The following is a 15,897-nucleotide window of genomic DNA, read 5'->3' on the forward strand; positions in this document are numbered from 1 at the left end:
TCAACCAAACACAGATTATGTAGTACTGTGGTGGTATTTATTAAAAAAAAAAAAATTAAACACGAGCATAAGTGGCCCTCTTGCAATTCAACCCATATTGTTCAAAGCCCAACTATAATATTACGTTGACATGTTCCGTGTTTTAGTATGACAGGCTAGAAGGAGATATACTATATAATCCTGGTTTTATAAGACTAGAGAGGAAAGGTACTCCATAATCTGGGACAAGTTAATGGACATAAAGACTCTCTCTTTTTTGGAGAGGCTGTACTCATAACATGTGGAAGTTCCCAGGCCAGGGATCAAACCTGCATCACAGCATCAACCCAAGACACTACAATGGTATAATTGGATCCTTAAACCACTGCACCACAAGAGAGCTCCAAGACAAGTTTAAACCTATCATATGCCATATGCTTTCAGAAATATTCTTTACCAAGCAACTGAAAACCTGTAAAAATTTATACATATTTTAAGAAGTTTTTAATGTACAGATGTCATTCAAAATTAACATTTATCACTAAATTCAAAGATGAGTCAAGTCTGCTTAAAAAAACTTCAAGTCAAATAAATGTAAACTTTTAAAAAGTAGATCAGCCTAAATTATGTTACTACATTAAATTACTTCTATTCAGATTACAATTCAGAGCAGTACACAGTTATATTAACATGGTTACTCTCTTCACAGGAGTTTCTCTTTCATTTTCAATCCAAATGAGTAGCTAACACATTGAAGCATATTAAAACAAGCTAAATAAACTGCAAAGGTGTATTAAGAGGAAAAGTTAGATAACACATTTCCTAGTAAAAAATTATACATTATATTTATTTTCTAGGAATGAAGGATGTATTTTCAAGACTTAAAAAAAACTATTATGTAGTCATCTGTCACAAATAAAAATAAATGACTGCTGATGATTACATGTGAAAGAAAGTAAAAACAATGTAACTGTAATCTATTCCATGTTGAAGTGAATTCCAAAGTTACCTACATTTGCACATTCTTCACACATGACCGTGCTAGTTAATTCACCAATAAAGATACGATCTATGAAGTTCATTTTCACACCTTCTCTTCCATATGCTGTAAAAATAATACTTTTTAATGCACAAAAACATGTCAACCATCAACCTAACAATGTAATAGGCTTGTTTTCTGTTGAATCAACAGAAATCTGAATATGGCAGATATCTAGTACCATATTTAATAATATATTTTACTATGTGATATCACCATGTCTTTCTTCTTTACAATTCTACAGAGAAAAAGTAACTAGCAACTACAGTAGTCTCTAAGAATTAACAAACTGTTCTTAAACTTAAGAAGTAAAACAATAACCACCGTTCATACCATACTCAACTTCTCCCACCAAATCCTTTAAAGCCTCTGTGCCTAGCCTAGAGGTAGACAGAGGGATTGGGAAGAATATGATTTAGGATTACAGAGGCCTAGACTATAACTATGGAAACAACAGGGTAGTAAAAGACAAGTAAACACTGCATAGCATAAAGAACTCACATGGCAATTAATAACTCAGTTATATTTGTACTCAACCATAATAAAATGTTAAAATTATTTATTTCAGAAATATTTATAAATAAAAGAACATTATGTTGATGATATGCTTCAAAATAATATGCAGTTGGAGGGAAATATATGAAACATAACACACCATGGACGGAATGTCATTTAACATAGGCAATGGGCACACATGCACACAGGCTTCCTTAGACCATGCTCTCTAGTGGACGTTTGAAATTTTCCATAGTAAACCACGGGGAAAAATATATTACCAAACCTATTCACTCCTCTTTCAAACGTCTCTTCTATCCTTTTTCGCTCTCCATCTTCAAATTTCATACAAACAACATTTTAAATCATTGAAAAACATTATTTGAATCACTGAATGACAGAGCAGACTTTATCTGGAGGTAACAATAAACATTTATTAATTACGATGATAGCTATTTAGATGTTATGTTAAACAAAGATGTTTCATTAAGAAAAATTGCCTGGGAGTTCCTATCATGGCCCAGTGGTTAACAATCCGATTAGGAACCATGAGGTTACGGGTTCGATCCCTGCCCTTGCTCTGTGGGTTGGGGATCTGGGATTGCTGTGAGCTGTGGTGTAGGTCGCAGACACGGCTCGGATTCCACGTTGCTGTGGCTCTGGTGTAGGCCAGCGGCTACAGCTCCGATTCGACCCCTAGCCTGGGAAACTCCATATGCCGTGGGAGCGGCCCAAGAAAATGGCAAAAAGATAAGAAAGAAAGAAAAAAAGAAAGAAAAAAGAAAAGAAAAGAAAAGAAAAATTGCCTGGATTGAAAATAGGTAAGATTACAAAGTGGAAAGAAGTGAAAGAACAAAATGAGCAGTTATTCCAAACATACACTAGATGGCACTATCTCAAAACAAAAGAGCAAAACATTCACGCTCTACATTTTTTAAAAATCTTGAACCCAATAATGTTTTGTTACATACAATTATAATGTATGTATATCTGTTTATCAATTATAGACATGTATTATATATTATGCTACAAAAAAAAGATGTAGAAATGAGAATAAAATACAATGTTTTTAAATATTTTCTAAAAATGACTACACATTACTACCATTAGTTAATATCTCAAGGCAAAATATACACTTAGGACAAGGTAAATCATTAACAACATGGGATATAAACCTATACTGAAATACTGATCACTGTAAATGATCAGCTTTGATTAGTTAATCATTGTTTTGGCCTCACATTTTGGCTGATGAAGATTCAACACTAGGTATAGACATGTATACTTAACAGTACTCTTTTAAATAAATGGCTTCCTGGCAGGAGTCTTTGGAACACTGAAGCACTGTCTAGTAGACAATGGCCATAAATACACTTATCTAAGTACACTTTATATGCAAAACATTACAATATGATAAAAACGAACTTCCAAGTGAGATTATTGCTTTCAACCTTTCAGGTCTCCCATAGGATACTTCCCATAAGGGCATCAGTGTCAATCTGCATATACGTTATTGGTTTTATTTTTAAAAATTCACATGGATCCTAACATTTTCTATGACCCACCAGACTATCTCGCAACCACAGGAGTAAGTACACTCTTCCTTCTAAGGCCACTACTTCAGAGAATTAGTTCACATAATGCTCAGTTCTTTCTCCCCCAGAAGAAACTTTTTAGTATTTTCTTCTAGAAGAAAGTTTTAACAGTGAAAAAGTCAACATACCTTTGACTTTTTTTCTAGTTTCATCATCAGCAGTTTTAGTAGTTGGGTTGTTAAACGCTTTTAGAATGCCAGCTTGTATTCGCTGTAAAACAACAAGAATTTAATAAGAATCTATACTAGAATGTATTCTTTCAGAGCATTATATTGCATTCTTGTGAATAGAATCTAGCTTCAGTAACAGTTGACTCAAGCCTCATCCTCTTAAATAAGAGGAGGACTTTTTTTTTTTTTTTTGCTTTTTAGAGATGCTTATATGGCATATGGAAGTTCCCAGGCCAGGAGTCAAATCAGAGCTGCAGCCACTGCCCTACATCACAGCCACAGCAACGACTATCATCATCTTTGGGTTACCTTCATCCAATAATGGAAATAGGTTTATGCTTGCTACCCAGTCTTACAAAACTAAATTATAATGTTTAAGCATACAGAAATAGCCCTCAAAACAATAAGAAGTGCTTGCAAAAACAAAATAGGTAGATTTTACAGTACTAATGAAAAGAACCTTTTTGTAACTCTAGGGGCGGTGGTAAGAAAGAGTGCTAGTGTTGATATTACACCTTTTTGGTCTTTTTAGGGCCACACTCTCAGCATATGGAGGGTCCCAGGCTAGGGGTTGAATCAGAGCTACAGCTGCCAGTCACAGCCACAACCACAGCAATGCCAGATCCGAGCCATGTCTGCAACCTACACCACAGCTCACGGCAACACCAGATCCTTTAACCCACTGATGGAGGCCAGGGATCAAACCCGTGTCCTCATGGATATTAGTTGGGTTTGTTACCACTGAGCCATGACAGGAACTTATGCTTTAAGCCACATGTATGTTGTACACATTGCTCTATATGTTCGATATGTTTTACAATAAGTTTTTAACATCCTCCCCCAATAATTATGACACTGAGTTTTGTTTACTGACTAGCCTATGATCAGCATATTTTATTTCTTTAGAACTGCTATTTTCTTCAAGCATATTTTGAAAACAATTTTTTTTTTTTTTTTTTTTTTTTGTCTTTTTAGGGCCGTACCCACGGCACATGGAAGTTCTCAGGCTAGGGGTCACATCAGAGCTGCAGCTACCAGCCTGTACAAAAGCCATAGCAACGCCAGATTCAAGCTGTGTCTGTAACCTATATCACAGCTCATGGCAACACTGGATCCTTAACCCACTGAGTGAGGCCAGGGATCAAACCCATGTCCTCTTGAATACTAGTTGGTTTCATTACTGCTGAGCCACAACAGGAACTCTGTATTTCGAAAATTAATGCAATATTCAGAAACTTAAATAAAAGGAAGTTCCTGTGTAGGGTGCAGCAGGCTAAGGTCCAGCATTGTTGCAGCTGTGGCACAGGTTTGATCCCTGGTCCAGAAATTACCACATGCCACAGCTGTAGCCAAGAAAAAAAAAAAAAAGCCTAAATATATACAAAATGGGGTATAAAAGTAAACATACAGCAATCTATATGTCATGTCATGCTCTCCTGAAATATACATAAAGGAAACTGAAACAATGTGTCCCAAAGCTATTAAGTATTGAATAATCTATAACTAAGACTCAATAAATTTGAAAATTGATATAATTTGGATTTGTCTAAGCTAAAGTTGACTTTTTACACCTGGAAAAAGAGAATTTATTGGATTAAAATAAGCAAAATAGAATGATGTGAATTCCACAAAGGAGAATATTTAATGAAAAATGAGAAATTCCAATGAATACCCATGTTCACCTATAAATTTAATGTATGTGTGAAAAGCTTCTCCAGCTACCAAACACCTCAGCTTTAGAAGACTGTGAATTTATCCTACAATTAGTAAAATGTTCAAATTCAGACACGATTTTCAATATGATTTGAGGAGTCTTTACTATACTCTGAAAGGTGAACCATGACATCACACTCTTTATTTATTTATTGTCTTTTTAGGGCTGCAGCTGCAGCATATGGAATTCGAGTTCACTACAGCTGAGCCACAATGAGAATTCTGATATCACAGTCTTTAAAAAAAGAGTAAAAACAATAAAGTTGTTTAAATTATTAACTTTTAAACTACTAGACTTTTGTCCTTTTATTGTAGCCTAGCCGTAAATTTATATTCTCTGCTCTAAGCTGTTAAAGAGTTGGTTAAGAGGTAGTTCATCAAGCCAAATAAAATAAATGGGCTTAGGTCCATCAACAACCTTTCACTGTTAAGAGTTGAGCTTTGACCCATTTAGGTTAAAAAAAAAAAAAAAAAAAAAAGACTTTGGTTAAGGAGCTACTAATAACCACAATACAATAATCAATTAGCATTATCAAGGTTCAACTAGTTTAAATTTCCATGTTAAACTCCTTTCAAAAATAAGAATGTAAAACACTCATAATTTAAGTCAGCTGAGATAGTCTATCTTGAAAATAATTTACTCAATAATATACTAAAGCGATAAATCTTTGATAATAAAAATACAGTATCATTAATTTAGTGATAGCTCAAGTTAAAAGGAAAAGTGAAGAAGCATATATTTCTAAGCTGAGAAGACTGCCACAAAGGAAGCTCTTATTTTAAAGTTTAATTTATTTATTCCATACATAAAAATTTTAGTTTTTATGCAAATGATCCCTTTAGCTCTCTAGTCAGCAAGAGCGTGTTATATCCCTAAACTTCACAGACATAAAAACAAAAACAAAAAAACCCAACTTTAATGAAACAATATGAAAGAAGGTCAGTTCGTTTTTAATCATCACTAAGAGAGTCTGGTGGCAGACATACTGCTGTTGCCTTCCTTCAATCAAAAAACACATGGCAGTGACAAACTACAGCAATAGCCCGATGAACAGCTGTGGAGTTCCCAGGCTAGACAATGCAGCTCCTGCTTGGGTACTCACTGTAACTGACCGGCAGGGCTGTCCTTGCTTACAAGACTGAATAGATCCACAGACTTGACATTTTAATTTTGCCACACCATCTAAAAGCCTCAAAGTGAAAAAAAGGTAAGAGCTTTCAAAAGCCAGTGTTTCCTGCGGTACTGCCCAAGTTTTCAAGCTACTGTGAATCCCAACCCATCCTTATGACAGAAGCATAATTCAATTGTAACAAAGAATGCCATCAAGTAATAAAAGTAAAATAGAAAAAAATAGGGATAGATTTTATTTTTATTTGTAATATCAACAGAGAAGAACACTTAATATAAAGAGGTAACTTTTAATTCCATTTCAATGATATAAGACCACCATGTAAAAAACATATGCCTGCAAATCACAGGGGGAAAAAAAAATCATTCTAGCAACCCACAGTTTGAGTTAATCCTAAAGTAACTCCTATGTCATCTGTAGGCTCTCAGAAAGTCAAAATGTGTTTGCTATTCATAATAGAAAGACACAGCATCTCTTTCCACCTTGCTACCTTGTATCAACTTCCTCAATAAGGGTATCAATATATCATAGTTACTGAATCAGATTTAACATTTTTTTCAAATAGTGAAATAATTATGAGTAAATTTTAAATAACAAGCCTAAAAATACATTATTTATGCTAATCACTGATGACCATGCATTAAAATTAAATTTTAATAAGAAGTATTGTGTAAAATTAGATCATTAGTCAGTGGAACTGGATAGAAAGCCCAGAGATAAACCCGGGCACATATGGTCAACTAATCTCTGACAAAGGAGGCAAAAATAGACAGTGGAGAAAAGACAGTCTCTTTAGTAAATGGTGCTGGGAAAACTGGACAGTTACATGTAAAAGAATGAAATTTGAATACTCTCTTATATCACATAGAAAAATGAACTCCAAATGGATTACAGATCTAAATATAAGACTGGATACTACTAAAAAAAAAAAAAAAAAAAAAAAAAAAAAACAAAACTGGCACACCATAAATCAACTATACTTGTAAAATTTTTTTTTAATTTTTAATCAAAAAAATTACCAGATACTATATAACTTAGAGGAAAATGTAGGCAGAACACTCTGACATCAATCACAGCAATATCTTTTTGGATCCACCTTCTAGAGTAAAGAAAATTGTAACAAAAGTAAACAAATGGGACCTAATTAAATTAAATTTCTGCAAAGGAAATTATAAGCAAAATGAAAAGACAACCCACAGAATGAGAGAAAATATTTGCAAACGAAGTGACTGACAAGGGATAAATCTCCAAAATATATAAATATCTCATATAGCTTCATATAAAAAAAAACAAACAACCCCAGCAAGAAATGGTCAGAAGATCTCAAAAGACATTTCTCCAATAAAGACAGACAGATGACAAAAAGCACATGAAGAGATGCTTAACACCATTAATTATTAGAGAAATGCATATCAAAATCTCAGTGAGATATCACCTCACACCAGTCAGAATGGCCATCATCAAAAAGTCTACAAATAGTAGGTGCTGGAGAAGGTGTGCAGATAAGGGAACCCTCCTCCACTATTGGTGGGAATGTTATTGGTACAGTCACTGTGGAGAAGAGTATGGAGATTCCTTAAAACATGATATAAAGAACTACTGTTTGACACAGCAGTCCCACTCCTGGGCATATATCTGGAGAAAAACCATAACTCAAAATGATACTTATATCCCAATGTTCACTCAGCACTATTTACAACAGCCAAGACATGGAAGCAACCTAAACATCCATCAACAGAAGACTGGATAAAGAAGATGTGGTATAGGAGCTCCCCTTGTGGCTCAGCAGAAATGAATCCGACTAGGAACCATGACGTTGCAGGTTCGATCCCTGGCCTCACTTAGTGGGTTGAGGATCCAGCGTTGCTGTGAGCTGTGGTGTAAGTTGCAGACCTGGCTCTGATCTGGCATTGCTGTAGGCCAGCAGCTACAGCTCCAACTAGAACCCTAGCCTGGGAACCTCTGTATGCCGTGGGTGAGGCCCTAAAAAGACAAAAAAGACAAAAAAAAAAAAAAAAGTAGAAGATGTGGTACATATATACAATGGACTATCAGCTATAAGAAGAAAGGAAATAATGCCATTTGCAGCAACGTAAATGGACCCAGAAATTACCATACTAAGTGAAGTTATGTCAGAGAAAGACAAACACCATATGAGATCACTAATATGTGCAATCTAAAAAAGTATGATACAAGGGAACTTGTTCACAAGACAAAAACAGACTCGGAGATTTTGAAACCAGACTTATGGTTACCAAAGAGAAAATGCTGGGGAGAGGGATAAAATGAGAGGTTGGAATTGACATAGACACAGTAAGACACATGGAAAGGATGAGTAATGGGAACCTACTGCATAGCACAGGAAAACCTACTCAATACTCTGTAGTGACTTATATGGGAAAGAATTTGAAAAGGAATGAATACATGTATTATAAATATATAAGTGATTCAATTTTCCGTACACCTGAAACTAACACTACCTTGTATAGGAGTATACAATACAACTATACTATACTCCAATAAAAATTTGTAAAAAATTAGATCATTAGTTTGGTAGTCAGAAAGACAAGTTTGAATCTCCATTCTCAGTATCAGTTTCTAGTATAAGAAAATATGATCAAATATTAGCTCAGGGTGATTGTGCTAAAACTTAACTAATTACAAATCTCTTTAAAAAACAATTTACAGGAGTTCCCGTCATGGCTCATTGGAAACAAATCTGACTAGCATCCATGGGGGCGCAGATTCAATCCCTGGCCTCACTCAGTGGGTTAAGGATGCGGTGTTGCCACGAGCTGTGGTGTGTGTCACAGATGCAGCTTGGATCCCGAGTTGCTGCGGCTGTGGCATAGGCCAGTGGCTCCAGCTCTGACTGGCTCTCGAATATCCTGCATTTTCTCTGAAAAACTATTCTATTTGCATAGGACCCCACCAAAAAAAGGTGAATATAACCAATTTAATATTAAAGCCAACCAACAGGCAATCAACTAAGAGGATTACAGTAAACAATGGGCAGTCTATCCAGTCCTTCGTTACTCAGAAACATTCCCTGATCCAGGAGGCTGGGACCCTAATCCTCTGGTCCCTGAGTAGATCCTAATCCAACATCAGATAATGAAGTTTCTCTCTCTTGGGAATTTAGACTTGGGATTCACCAACAGCCAGTTTCCTTTTTATATCTGTGCAACTGCAACATGCAAACCATGGTGGTCACGTGCTACCAACCAGACAGAGGAGCACAAAAACTATTCAGGGCACAGAGAGATGGACAAATAAAATCTACAGAGCCAGAGAAACTGGGAAAAAAGGAGACTATTTTTTTGGATTGCTGAGAACCTTCCTGTCCTATATCTCCCTTTATCTGGATTATTAGATTCCTTTTTCTTTATTTAAGCCAGTTTTCATTAATTTCTGTTATTTGTAATCAAACAGCATTAACTAATAAAGGATAATAGTGTTGTGAACGGGTTAAAAAAATAATCTTATGGTAGGAGAGGCAAAAAAAGAGGGGTAGAGAATACACAGAATAGTCAAAAAATCAAATTACTCTTAACCACACATTAAAATCTTGGCAAAAATTAATTCCTTCAGTTTGTACCCTCATTTTAAAGTGTATGGGGGGGTGGGGGGATGTGCTTGGGCTGTGGGATGGAAATCCTGTGAAATCAGATTGTTATGATCATTATACAACTACAGATGTGATAAATTCATTTGAGTAATAAAAAATAAAATAAAATAAAATAAAGTGTATAGTGATAAGCATAAGGAAACCTGACCTTTGTTTCTTCTGTCCTGACTGCATCCAGAAGATAATGAAGAAGCTCCTGACTGTCCTGCTGCTGGAGACTTTTAAATCCAGGGGCCCTATGATTTAATAACAAAACAAGAAAGAAAAAAAGATCAATCATTCTATCAACGATATATTCCTACCATACAAAATAACCTTGAGGAGTTCTCATGATAGCTCAGTGATAACGAATCTGACTGGTATCCATAATGATGCAGGTTCGATCCTGGCCTCACTCAATGGGTCGGTAATCCTGCACTGCCGTGAGTTATGACGTAGGTCTCAGACTTGGCTCAGATCCTCTCTTGCTGTGGCTGTGGCACAGGCCAACAGCTGCAGCTCCAATTCTACCCCTAGCCTAGGAATTTCCATATGCCGTAAGGGCAGCCCTAAAGAGCAAAAAACAAAAACAAACAAAAACACCCCAAAGGAGAGGAGTTCCCGTTGTGGAGCAGCGGAAATGAATTCAACCAGGAACCATGAAGTGACAGGTCCAATCCCTGGCCTCACTTAGTAGGTTAAGGATCTGGTGTTGCCGTGAGCTGTGGTGTAGGCCGGCAGCTGCAGCTCTGATTCGACCCCTAGCCTGGGAACCTGCATATGCCGTGTGTGCAACCCTAAAAAGAAAAAAGAAAAAAAAAAAGAGAAATTGTTCCTGCCATGTCTCTGCCTACAGCTCCATGTCAACCATGTACAAGGCATTTACTGCCTTCTAAACCACTGAAGAAAATTTAATAAACCTAGATTTTTTTTCTTTCTTCTTTTACCTAGGACTGGGGAACGAATCATGATGACTTACAGAATCTCTAATAAAGCCTATCTAAACTACTAATACCAAAAGATATTAATTTTAACACCCTTCAAACTTAAAGGATAAAAACAGAAAAATCACCAAATATATGAAAAAAATTCACCCTATTCAAAGGTAGGGAAACAGTAAACACTCACAAGAATTGTACCTTAATAAAAAGTGTTACTATGAGAAAGAGTTGGGAATGCCTAAAAATCTAAAATTTAGGAGGAAAATGTATGATGCATATTCATAAAACAGGGACAGACTGTTAAAAAGAAATTTAAAATAAGAGAGACTTTGTGATGTCTTCTAGGTGAAGATGAATCAGTCTGTTCATAACCCCAAAACTCTCTCTGCTCCAAACATAACAAAATATAAAAAAGAGAAAACAAACAAAAGGCTTAGGAGTTCCCTGGTGGCTCAGCAGGTTAAAGATACAGTGTTGTCACTGCTGCGGTGGGGGTTTGACCCTTGGCCTTGGAACTTCCGCATACCAAAAGTGTGGCCCAAAAGAAAAAATAAAAAGGCTTAAGTGAGAATCAATACCAAAAAAAAGTGTGTATGTGTGTGTGTGTGTGTGTGTGTGTGTGTGTGTGTATCTCCCACAAAGCAAAAATAGAACACAAAATTGTAAGCAGACTGAAAAACAGACTTGATAAGACTCTAGCCCTGAAAGAGCTCAGTCCTGAAGGGTAAAGAGAACTAAAAGTATTTCAGACAGAGACCAGAGCCAGGCTCATTGTTTAAGTCTGGCAGATCTTACCAAGAGCAGGGAGAGTAAGCCTTTAAGCAAGTGTTGCCTAAGGCTACAACAGAACACAGATACAACCTGAGGCTGAGATGCGTCTTTTGCAGACTCCTCTCACATCCCCCGAACCAGGACAGCACAGGAACTGAACCATTAAGGAACCTGCATTTTGGAGTTCCCATCATGGTTCAGCAGAAATGAATCTGACAGGCATCCATGAGGACGCAGGTTCGATCCTCAGCCTTACTCAGTGGGTTAAGGATCTGGCATTGCCATGAGCTGTGGTGTAGGTTGCAAACTCGGCTTGGATCCCGAGTTGCTGTGGCTGTGGTGTAGGTCAGCGGCTCCAGCTCTGATTGGACCCCTAGCCTGGGAACCTCCATATGCCCTGGGTGCAGCCCTAAAAGGACAATAGAAAAAAAACAGAAAGAAACCTGCACCTCCAAGTCCAGCAGCCTGGAGGGAGGGGGTGAGGCTATCTTAAAATTTAAAATTTTTAGGCAGAGAGAGGAGGGGTTTGTGGAAGGGAGATGATAGGAGGCAGAGAAGGAGATGAGAGTGTCCAGGAAACAAGCAGGGGTGGAGGAAATGGAAAAAAGCAAAGGGATCAAAGATAGGAACAGAAAAACAACTTTCCTCCAAAGAAGCCTACAATCCAATATTATAAAACACGCAAAGAAATCTAATGTTGAAAACTCACCAACTGAAACAAATTTACTTCACTCCAAATAAATTTTACAAAACTGTCACAAAAACCTAATCATAAATATGTTGGGAAGGTCCAAAAACATAAAATAAAAGCATACCTCCAATAAAAGCTTAGATGTTAAGAAAAATAGGAAAAAACTAAATGAAAGCATGTACATATAGGATAGCTTGTTAAAAATATTAGAAATAAGAAAATAAAACCACAGACACAAAAATGCAAAAGATAAACTCAAACTATATACAGTTGAAGGGTACATTAGTAAATTAGAAGATACACTGAAGAAATACCCATAATACTACATTATACTGAACTCTCTCGTTCTTTTTTTTTTTGTCTTTTTGCCATTTTCTTGGGCCGCTCTCGCGGCATATAGAGATTCCCAGGCTAGCAGTCGAATCGGAGCTGTAGCCACCAGCCTACGCCAGAGCCACAGCAACGCTGGATCCGAGCCGCGTCTGCAACCTACACCACAGCTCACGGCAACGCCGGAATCTTAACCCACTGAGCAAGGGCAGGGACCGAACCCGCAACCTCATGGTTCCTAGTCGGGTTCTTTAACCACTGCGCCACGACGGGAACTCTTCTCTCGTTCTATCTGGAGAATTTGGTAGCACCCTTAAGGTATATGACACACCACAGAATATCACAAAACTAGGAATATATATATATATGTATGTAATTTCCTCATGGACAAAACCCAAAGAAAGCTCAGCATATCAGTATTAGTCAGCAACATAAAGAAATAAAGGAAGCAAAAGACAGGCATGAATAAGAATGGAAAAACAGAATCACTCTACAGCATCTCTAAATCTTGCAAGGAAGAGTTCATGTAAAAACTGGTGACATACAAATAAGATCTGTACCAGAGCTGCTAATTTTGCATTAATGTCAATTCTTTGGTTTTGTCAATGCACTGTTATTATATAAGATACTATCATTGGTGGAAGCCGGATGAAGGGTACACTGAAACTGTACTCTTCTGGTAACCTTTTGTGAGTCTTAAACTATTGCAAATAAGGTATTCAAGGAGGAAATAAACTAATGAAAAAGCCCAGGGAGTTCCCTTTGTGGCTCAGCAGGTTAAGAACTTGACACAGTGTCCATGAGGATATGGGTTTGATCCCTGGCCTTGCTCAATGGGTTAAGGATCCGGCATTTCAGCAAGCTGCAGCATAGGTTGCATACGTAGCTTGGCTCTGGCGTTGCTGTGGCTGTGGTATAGGCCAGCAGCTACAGCTCTGATTTGACCCCTGGCTTGGGAAGTTCCATATGCCACAGATGTGGTCTTAAAAAGGGGCAAAAAAAAAAAAAAAAAAAAAAAAAAAAGGCCAGAAGACAGTCGAAGAACTTGCTTCTAACAATTCACCACAAGTGGTCAAAACATCTGACAATCACTATTATAACAAAATCTTCAAGAGATTGGTTCAACTTTCAAAAATCAATTAATGTATACATACAGCATGGAAGACTCTCAAACTAATTACTCCATGTGAAAGAAGCCAGATCAAAAAGCCTATAGGTTGCATGATCCCTTTATGGTTGACCCTTGAACAATATAAGTTTGAAGAGTGTGGGTCCACTTACAGGCAGATTTTTTTCAGTAAATATGTACTATAGTACTACATGATCCCCAGTTGGCTGAACCCACAAATATATAACCAGGGATCTGGAGAGTGGGTTGCCTGTAAAGTTATATGCAGATTTTTAACTTCAGGAAGGGTTAGTGTCCCTAACCCCTGTGTTGTTCAAGGGTCAAATATACATGGAATTCTAAAAAATGCAAACTACAGCACAGTGACAAAAAACAGGTAAATGGTAGCCCTGGGACAGCGCTCAGGGGAAGGAGTCCAAAGAGAGAGATTACAAAGGGGTCCAAGAAAATTCTTAGGGGCCAATGGATACATTCATCATATTGACTGTGGCCATGGTGTTACAAGTGTATACATGTCATAACTTAACTGATAGTATACTTTAAATACGTACAGTTAATTATACGTCAAATATATCCACTAAAGCTATTCAGAACATCCATGAATACAATTCACTATTTTGATGGATTAAAAAAAGTGATTATTTTAGCAGATGAAGAAGAGCACTTGGTAAAATTTAATACCTATCTTTTCTTCTTAAAAAATGATAAGCACTTATTATCCCATGTTTTCTCTGGGCCATATGAAAGTTCCTGGACCAGGGATTGAACCCATGGCACAGAGATGATTAAGGCCACTGCAGTGACAACACTGGATCTTTAACCTGCTTCACCACAAGGGAATTCCCCAATACTCAGTAATATCTCTCAAAAAAACTAGGAACAGAAATTTCCTCAACCTGATGAAAGGTTTCTACTACAGCTATTATTCTTATGTGTGGAAAACTGAATGCTCTGCCCTTGATATCAGGAACACAGGAAGGATGTTCATTTGACCACTCCACCACTATACTAAAAGTCCTTGTCAATGATATAAGGTAAGAAAAATATATAAGGAGTTCTCCTCATAGCTCAGTGTTTAATGAACCCGACTACTATCCGTGAGGATGTGGGTTATATCCCTGGCCTTGCTCAGTGGGTTAAGTATTTGGCTTTGCTGTGAGCTGTGGTGTAGGTCGCAGACACAGCTTGGATCTCGGGTTGCTGTGGTTCTGGTGTAGGCTGGTGGCTACAGCTCTGATTGGACCCCTAGCCTGGGGACCTCCATATGCCGCGGGAACAGCCCTAGAAAAGGCAAAAAGACAAAAAAAAGAAAAAAAAAAAAGGAAAGAAAAAGAAAAATATATAAGGAGTTCTCCTCGTGGCTCAGTATTTAACGAACCCAACCAGTATTCGTGAGGATGTGGGTTAGATCCCTGGCCTTGCTCAGTGGGTTAAAGATCTGGTGCTGCCATGAGCTGTGGGGTAGGTCACAGACATTGCTCAAATCCCACATTGCTGTGGCATAGGCTGGCAGCTACAGCTCCAATTGGACCCCTAGCCTGGGAACCTCCATATGCTGCAGTGTGGCTCTAAAAATAAAAATATATATAAGAGGATACAGACTGGAAAAGAAGAAAATGGTCTTTGCTTAGCAATAACATTGTTTACACAGGAAATCCCAAAAGAATCCACATAAAGCTACTCTAACCAGTAAGTGAACCAAGCGAGGCAGCAAGAAACAAGGTCACTATACCAAAATCAACTGTATTTCTATATATTAGCAATGAACAACTGGAAATTGAAAAAAATCTTAAAGTATCAAATTACAATAACTAGCATTTCAAAAATACATGAAATTCTTAAGATAAATCTAACAAAATGGTGCAGGATCTGTAGGATGAAAACCATAAAACTTTGATGAGGAAAAATCAAGGACCTAAAAAACTGAAAAGGTATATCATAATCATGCACTGGACAACTCAACATTGTTAAGATATCATTTCCCTCCACATTGATCTACACGTTCAATGTAATCCCAATTAACAAATTAATTCTAAAATTTACATTGAGGAGTTCCCGTCGTGGCGCAGTGGTTAACGAATCCGACTAGGAACCATGAGGTTGCGGGTTCCATCCCTGCCCTTGCTCAGTGGGTTAACGATCCAGCGTTGCAGTGAGCTGTGGTGTAGGTTGCAGACACGGCTTGGATCCCACATAGCTGTGGCTCTGGCATAGGCCAGTGGCTACAGCTCCGATTGGACCCCTAGCCTGGGAACCTCCATATGCCTTGGGAGCGGCCCAAAGAAATAGCAAAAAGACAAAAAAAAA

General features: G+C 37.4%; 1 protein-coding gene across 28 annotated transcripts in view; it reads right to left on the bottom strand.

Annotated features, from left to right (window-relative positions):
• The window catches only part of USP45 (ubiquitin specific peptidase 45), a 67,160-nt gene that overhangs the window by 15,155 nt on the left and 36,108 nt on the right, over positions 1-15,897 (bottom strand). For all 28 annotated transcript variants that reach the window (XR_014806418.1, XR_014806383.1, XR_014806377.1 and 25 more), the window contains 3 exons: positions 9,898-9,985; positions 3,237-3,318; positions 993-1,084 (listed from right to left, as the gene is read on the bottom strand). Coding sequence is in view for 20 of the 28 variants with exons in the window: in XM_084961263.1 (XP_084817389.1) it covers positions 993-1,084; positions 3,237-3,318; positions 9,898-9,985 (262 nt within the window). In the remaining 8 variants the exon portion in view is untranslated. The remainder of the gene's footprint in view (positions 1-992; positions 1,085-3,236; positions 3,319-9,897; positions 9,986-15,897) is intronic.

This window comes from Sus scrofa, chromosome 1 (genome assembly GCF_054392235.1).
Source record: "Sus scrofa isolate SSC_HxYL_T2T_F1_AM1 chromosome 1, Sscrofa_HxYL_maternal_Yorkshire_Landrace_v2.0, whole genome shotgun sequence".
Taxonomy (NCBI): domain Eukaryota; kingdom Metazoa; phylum Chordata; class Mammalia; order Artiodactyla; family Suidae; genus Sus; species Sus scrofa.